The sequence below is a fragment of the Grammomys surdaster genome, unplaced genomic scaffold (assembly GCF_004785775.1).
Source record: "Grammomys surdaster isolate TR1022 unplaced genomic scaffold, NIH_TR_1.0 1033, whole genome shotgun sequence".
NCBI lineage: Eukaryota > Metazoa > Chordata > Mammalia > Rodentia > Muridae > Grammomys > Grammomys surdaster.
The window spans coordinates 13610-21979 of NW_021605452.1; the positions used below are offsets into that span (position 1 = coordinate 13610).

The 8370-nt window shown below is 44.1% G+C and overlaps 1 protein-coding gene across 1 annotated transcript; it reads right to left on the reverse strand.

Annotated features, from left to right (window-relative positions):
* Positions 1-1006: 1006 nt before the first annotated feature.
* LOC114634606 (disks large homolog 5-like) lies at positions 1007-7782 on the reverse strand. Its single transcript, XM_028783182.1, has 5 exons — positions 7713-7782; positions 6726-6888; positions 5459-5590; positions 4596-4776; positions 1007-1045 (listed from the first exon to the last, which is right to left on the reverse strand). Exons 2-5 carry the CDS (start codon positions 6851-6853, stop codon positions 1007-1009), a joined length of 480 nt encoding a protein of 159 aa, XP_028639015.1. The 5' UTR covers positions 6854-6888; positions 7713-7782.
* Between the last annotated feature and the right edge of the window lie 588 nt (positions 7783-8370).

The window sequence follows — 8370 nt, forward strand, 5'->3', positions numbered from 1 at the left end:
CAAAAGCTGTGCACAGTAGGCTCGGTTCCCAAGAAAGGCCCATGGGATCCGGGTGGACAAGCCTGTTCCTGCCTCTTGCTCACAGTTTCTCAGGGGCTCCAAAGTTAGCAGCATCTTCCAATAGGCCCTCCACTTTCCACAGCTTGTGTGGTTTATAACCAAAGCTTTGAGGCTAGGCAATCAGGAAATCTCTATAAGCAGGATGCAGTGTGAGACTTTCCTCCATGTAAGGAGATTCTGTCAGGGATATTTTGAGGAAAATAAGTCTGGCTACTTCAAGACAAAATGGTGGCATGTATTATCACCCTAGGCAAAAGTCCATGGAAGGGCTGGACCTACAGTATACTTGTTCACTCCTTGACTGAAAGACATCTACATAGTTTCTACTTCAGGGCTGTTCTGTGAAGTACCACTACAACTGTGATTTGCCCTAATTTCTCTGTGGAAACCTACTTCTTGTTCTGGAGTCGCTGGGTAAACGGGAACGACAGTTTAACTTTCTGAAAAGTTGTACATGGCTTCTCAGAGGCCTACCCCATTTTATACCATCAGCAATATGTAAAGTTGCTCATTTCCTCCAACCCTCCTTGAGGATGATTTTAACTCAAAGCAAATCATTTTTGAATGACAGCCTTTACAGAGTGCTACAGACAGAACACAGGGTGAGTGCTTTAGACTATCAGGACCCTAAAGGGATATCTGAGCCAGACCTGGTCTAGCACCTCACCATAGGTATGGGCCTCCTGCTAGATGCAGATGCAACACCAAGCAACTAAGTTTCTCAAATAGTAATACCCAGGACAAACTCCAAGGCCAAGGATAACTGAGACAAACTAAAGCAGAGTTAGAAAGAAAATGGTAAGATGTAAGGAAGACAAACTAGGATGCTGAGAAGATGCACCGAGCCCCCTGCGGGCAGTCACTATCCACCAAGAGCAGAGAAGGGACACAGACCCTTAGCCAGCCTTGTTGACTCTCAGGCACATGGATATGACACAGCAGCCTCCTACTCACCTCCATGTACAACAGTGTTTTGTTTTCCTAAAAATGATTTCATTATGGGTTCACAGGTTTCTCTATATATACAGTTTCAATAGTGATAAATAGTTTTCCTCTACCAATCGCTGACAATCTGACTTTACAGCATTATCTGTCTCCTTTTGTTCTATTGAGCTGGGTAGAGCAGCATGATGACAGGTTGCTGTGTTTGATGTTCCCTTGATGCAAAGTGAATTGACAGAGGACTTTCTCATTGAAGCTGGCCTCTATTCTTGTGTAAGATGTTTGCTGACCAAGTAAATATATGTATACATACATACATACATACATACATATAAACACATATATGTACAAAAAAAACCAGTGCATGCATTAATATACACACACAGACACACACACACACAGACACACAGACACACAGACACACAAAAATAAACACACACACCCCAAGCAAAAGATTGCTGTGTTCAGCACATTTCATGTCACTTGAGGAAGTAGTGGGACCTAAGCTGTGTAGTAGGCTCTTAGACAAACCCAGGCTCTGCTGCCCAGGCCTGTACTTATTTCCGTGTCATGAACTGTTTCCAAGCTGATAGTTGCTGATCCTACAAGTAAGTCACAAGCTCTGCACACATATGCTGGTACACACAACACTCAAGAGCCTAAGAAAGAGAGTTGCATGAACATCCTCCAGCAAGCTCCATGTTGAAACGTCATATTCTGCTCTCTAAACCTACATTGACTTCTTCTCAGAAGACCATGGTAGCACCATTAAAAGAAACAGTTAATCATGTTTATTATCCATGAACTTTACAACACATTACAGTTCCCATGATATTAAAACATCCCTAATGTTATTCAAAAGGAAGCTAGGGAATTAACATGGAATGGTTTTTCTGAAATTTAGCACACTGCAAAACTATGAGGGGGAATTGTCCTGAAACAAAACCATGTCCATGATATACTCAGGGACACAATGTCAGCAGAGGGATGCACTGTAGGATTTCATAAATCCTCATGGTAAAGCCAGTAACACACAGTATGAATTTCCAGGGTGTTATCTCAGTACAAGGAAGGCAAAGAAGTCTAATTTTTGTTTTTAAAATAGCTATATTGTTCAAGTTTTTGTTTATAACTAAAGAATTTAATTACAAAACAATAAAACAAGAGACCAGCTTTCTGTCCTGGGGGAGGGCTGCTCTTAAGCCTCTCAGAGTGAGGTACCATAGAGAAGGATGGAGGACCTGGGTGCTAGATAATTCAAGAAGTGGCATCCTGAGGCTCCTCTACATACGATAGAGCTGTCTTCTGCCTAGAGTGATAGGGTAGCATTGGCAGCCTTAGCAGGTGGAGGAGATGGAGAGGCATGAGCAGAAGTGGCTAGGAAGGTCATTTCTGGTCTGGGTGCCTGTACCCCTCACTCCAGGGTTTGAGTTGCTGTTGCAGCTGCTGCTGTCCCAGGGCTGAGGTGAGACACAGACATGTAGCTTTGGGAAGAAGCTTGGTCTCTGGAGACACTGGATTCTGAGGAGCAGCAGATGGCCATTCATGAGAAGCCAGGTGAGGTGGCCTTGGTAGTCCCTCTACCACACCCACCACATGCCCAACAGGTCATGAACCATCCTTTGTGTGACTCTTGGGTGCCTGGACTCCTGCCCCTTGCCCTCTAAGAGCCTCACACTCACACCTTAGAATAGAGAGGCTGGTGTTCAGGTCCCTAAGGCTCCTTTGGATAGGACCACCTTGGAGCCACCTTTTGTCTCATGAGTGCAGCTAGCAGTTGTTGAGCACCACTTCCTGACCCATATCCTGCTCTGGTTCCAAGACTACCATGTCTGATTCTCGGTTATTCCTCACATGGGTGTGCCTCCAAACCCAGGTTTAGGAAACTTTAGGTAAGGAGAGAGAGAGGGACTGGGAAGGGGAATCTGAAGTCACATGGTAAGATTTGGAAAGGGTGGGTTGGGTTAAATATGAGATTATTTACATGTAAGTGTTGGCAACATGGGTTCTGTTTGTTTGTAAAGTGTTATTGGATTCAAAAACTCACTTGTGGGTTACATGGAGCCTAGGTTTCTTGGGTAAGACCCATTCTGGCACACCAATACCCTCCTCCCTATTCTGCCGATTTCAGCCAAATGACAAGAAAGCTCATGACAAGGCTCAGTGGGCCAAGTTGTGTGCCTGACAACTGCCAAATACACCGTTGGCTTCTTCCATGATAATGAATTGTTTCCTTCCAGAAGCAACAACAAAACCCAAAACAATGAAATATGTAAAAATGTTCTTCCTCTCTATGAGTAATTAAACCTTGTAAAAATTACCTGAGACCAAACAATTTCAGGAGCTCTAGATGGAAGGTGACAGAACATTCAAAGGTGATGATCAGACACCTTAACCAATACAGGAAGGTTCAGACTCAGTGAGAGACCTGGGCTATGTTGCAGAAAGACTTATCAAAACCATATGTAATTAACTGGCCTCTCAGCACACCCATCAATTTACATATTGGCACAGACTTGCATATGCCCCTCCCTCCACACACACACACCAGAAATCGTAAGTGAGCAGGAAACAATAAGGAGATATCAATGCTGGAGGAAGCATTGAATGTAGAAAAGCTAATGCTTCAAGTGAGACCCAGGACTCTGCTGTCCATCCCTTGGGAACTAAAAACACTTAGTGAGTAACTTCTTCTGCAGACTAGGTTGAGAGAGTTCTGGAAATTTTTCTCTTGGAGCCTCACATCTCTCAACCCAACCATCAGCCTGAGAGAAGCCTTTCACACATCCCTGTTCATCCAGTAAGCTCCTGAATATAAACTCCAGGAAAGAACTCTAGCAACACTGACAGAATCCATGACTGACAAGCTGCTCCTCAGGCTCTGTCAGTGTGAATCAAGGTCTAACCAGTGGGAAGAGACAATTTTGCAATGCAGGGGAAGAGAGAGAGAAAAGACACAAGCCCCCACCCCACCTCTTTTTTTAAAATAATCTTTTTATTGGATATTTTATTATATTTCAGATGTTATCACCTTTCTTCATCCTCCCACCCAGAAATCCCCTATTCCATCCAACTTCCTCCTCCTTCAATGAGGATTTACCCCAACTCACCACCCTGCCCTTGAATTCCCCAAACTGGGGCTTCCAGCCTTCATGGGACCAAGGACCTCCTCTCACATCTATGTCTGACAAGGCCATCCTCCCCTACATATGCAGCTGGAACCATGGATCCAAAGCAAGTGAGTTACAGGCCCTGACTTCATCACTCAATGTTCTGTGCTACTACATCGGAGGCACCCATATAGAACCCCTCTAGCATAAAGGCATGTAGGGGTGTAATGTGTTTTCAAAATATCTTCATGAACTGCAGCTTGGAGCTGAGTAGGAGGGATTGCTTGCCAATCATCCAGTTTCTTGAAAGAGGCTAACTCCACAGAAAGTCTTGTAAATGATCACAGAAATGAAGAACTGGAAATACATAGGAGAGTGTCTGGACAAGGTAGAGGATGGTTATCTGGGCTTGGCTGTGTTTATGGTTAGACATGAGTCCACAAACTGCCCCTGATGCTTCATGCATCCTACCTGCTGCTGCTGCTGCTGTTGGGTATACTTGTCGTATATCTTCAAGCTGGCCTCCACACACAGCCTCTTGGTTTTCTTAGTACACTCTTCCAGTGCAATCTGCTCCCTTAGCAGCTGCCTGTTCTCATTCCACAGAATTTTTACTTGGTTCTTTATATGAAGAGACTCTGTAAGGAGCTGACAGTTCCTGATGCTGAACCACAAAGAAGAAATGGTGATATGTAGGCAGCATCCATCTTCCTCCCACTTCTCCAAGTACCATCCCTTCTCACCATGGGCACTGGTCCCCAGACAGACACAGACTACAGACCAGAGCAGCCATAGAACATCACATATAAGAAGGTCAAATCGAGAACAGAGTAACATTCCAGAAGACTCAAAGTACTTCTGAGAACCGTGACACCAACAGGGCCTCATATATCTAGCAGAAGAGTACATAGGCCCCATGATTGTTTATATGTCCAGGTATTAGAAAACCACCTGTAGGTAGACAGAGGACAAACCTTATCTAGAAGAGGAGATCAGACTCAACAGATATACAATCGTTCTATGTGTCTCATGCAAACCAGATCTATAAATCTGTTTTCAGGGCCCAGAGACTCAAGGTTGACTGATATCTCCATTAAGGTGCACACCTTTTCTATCCAGAGGATACTGAGTTGGGAAGGACAATGATTGCAGGGGCTCACAGAGTCATCACACCTCATCAAAATGAGTCCAAGAGGTAAAAATCCTACAGCCTTTCTTTGAGGGAGGCAAGCTTCCTGTTGAAAGGCAAATAGTACAGAACCAGCCCCTTACTTTGTTTGAAAGTTAGTGATGGACAGACATATTCTGTGCCTAGTGCTGGGGTAATGACACTGATAGTCACTCACCAATAAAGTTGATTTTCTTTAGACAGCTCCTTGCACTTGTACAAGGCCTCACTGATCTCCTGAGGAATTTTCTTGAGATCGGTCATTACCTGGTCGTGTTGCATCTCAAGCATCATGTTCTCAAAGTTGGTCCTGTGGGAGGGCATGGCACAAGGAGCATATAATCCTCTGAACTAAGGTTTCAAGCATTACATAAATTCAACTTGACTCATGAACTACCCCAACCCATACATGCCACATCCTGGCTCCTTTGAACTGGGTCCTCTTGGTGCTTATTAAACTTGATAATCTTAGTCTGAGTCCAGTAGAGTTATGGAACTAAACGAAGGGAGCTGACTTGCTTTAGCTCCCAGACGGGGCTTTAAAAAATAGATTAGGTCTTTAAAAACTGTCCAAGAGCCTGTTTCACAGTCCTGGGTCCAACTTTAATCTGGGATGGCTGTTTTTCTGTTTCTAAATAAGGTTTTCTCAATCCTTGGTTCTATTGCTACCTAAATTCCCAAAGGACATAATCACTATTTACAAGGAAAAGGGTTTATTATAAGTATCAGGAGTTTCCAATGACTATCAGAGGTGAGCACAGAGGTCATGTGTTGTGCTGCTACAAGTGAGTCTCCATGGCCTCATCACTCTCATTACCTGAAAAGTGAGTCAGGTAAATCCTCAGGCCCCATCACTCTACACAGACTCCCTGGACCTTAATTGAAACACAGACACAAACACACACACACACACACACGCTCAGACAATCATAATATCAAATAAATACAGTGATGTGGCATTATCTCAGATTATAATGAACACAAATTGAGAAAAACATGATGACTTTCAGCAAATCCAGTCACACTGAAAGGCAGCATGCAGACAGAACCAGGACCTTCCAGCTTTTGACAGGACTAAATGAACCTAAAGCATCTCTAGGAAGTTGCAAAAATGATTTTCCATAAACGGAGAGCAGATAGCATCTCCCATAAAGCAACACCAGTCCAGGCTTCTTAAAACGCATGATGAGAGCTCACACATTACTACTATTATTTCCAGACTGGGATTCATTGCAAGGACTCTGATTTACTTTTGAAGGAATCAAAATAGCCTTTGACCCCATCTCACTCCTATGTAAACTTCAATTTCTGTATCTAAAATCCTAACAGCAAAATGAATGTGGACATGAGGACAGCCTAGAGTTGTAGCCTCCTATGACATGAGAAGTCTGGCACCAACAGAGAGGACCCAAGATAGTCAGCTGAAAACTGGGCATAATGACTACCTGTTATTCAAATCCCTGTTAGCATAATGTGCCAGGATTCCCCGGAGTTCGTCTCTCTCCTTGTTCATCATCTCAAGATCCCTTTTGAGCTTCTCCAACCTCTTCATTCTCTGCTCTTGCTTACTCATGGTGTAGGCTTGGGATGATTCTTCCCCAACAGACCCTTTAGGTAGATAAACACAAGTAAACTTGTAGTGAAATATGACAGGGAAAGGAGAAACCATGCTTAGTCCCAAACAGAAGCCTGAGGAAGAGAGCATTCTAGAGACACAGTGAATTCCTGAAAGAGCAAGAAAGCTGTCTTCAGGCTGGTCTCCTCACCTATGTCCCTGCTCCCCACCACCATCACTAGACATACAGCTCAGTCCTTACTGCAGACCCACTAACCCTGGAATGCATAAGCTTTCCCAATCAAGAAGAAATTGAGGGCAATGTCAGCTTATATCTGACAATGTAGTCTGTACTGCTCAGCACAAAAAATATTGAACATTAACACAAGCACCAAACATCTCCCACAAGCCACCACCTATCCATGCTTCTTAACTGCATGGAGAGAGATCACACACTAGTACATATACCTCAGACTGTGATTGAGCATCATGTGTGTTCAAGCCCAAAATATCTGAGATCTGATACATGACAGGGGAATATCCCTCTCTGTTCTTGGCATCACATATTCATGTAAGCTAAAAGAATCTATTGAGGATGAAATCCTTCAGCACTCTATCTTGAGAGCAAGGCTTTGTTATTCTCACAGAACTTCCTCCTGGCATTTTTTGCCACTAAGCAGGAAATTCAGATCTCTCAGCCAAACAACTGCAGGCTCGTCAATTCCTGGATCTCTGCCAAACTAATCACCAGAAATTCTTGACTCTGGGTCTGCCATTGAGGAATGTGGAGGCTCCAGATGATAAGCACTTCTTCTGCAAGGACCTGCTTAAGCCTCCCACTTCCAGCAAGCTCCCCCAAGCACAGCCCAGGACTCACTGTGTCTTCCCCAGAGCCATAATCTTCTTCCTGGTTGATGAAATGTCTTCTGCCTAGGTCTGGTCTCTGGTTGTAGTCTATCATCCCTCCGAAATAACCTGCGCAGCATGGACAACATGACTGCTTGTGAACCCAGCAGCTCTGGAGGAATACTCCACAGGCAGTTGGTGTCACCACAACACTGGTGACATCACAGAAGATTCTAGGGTTCTCCTGGACACAAGAGAATGTCCAGGGAAGTGACTACTGATGATGTCATTGGGAACTGCCATGGCCTACCTGCTGACCAGATTGCTTCATTTCACCTGTTTCTGAGGTGCCCTTTCTTGAAGTCTCTCTTTTGACTCAGGGGATACCCCTTGGCAACTTCTCTCAAAGCTAGAGATTTATCTCTGCTTCATTACAAGTCAAACATTTTGGATGGGGAGAGTTGGTTAGGGACTTGGCATGGATAGCTCATCTTTTTTAGGACCTAATGCTCTAGGATCCTTGTTTGAGGGAGATTCTTCTCCAGGATAACTCTCCCACTGTGCTCCAGTCATGTGACACAGTCCAATTCCCCAGGTGATCCTGTTTCCCAGAGGCAAAAATTATTCCCCTGAACCTTTAACTTTATGCTAATTGAATTATATATTCTTATTGTGCACATGCCTTAAGC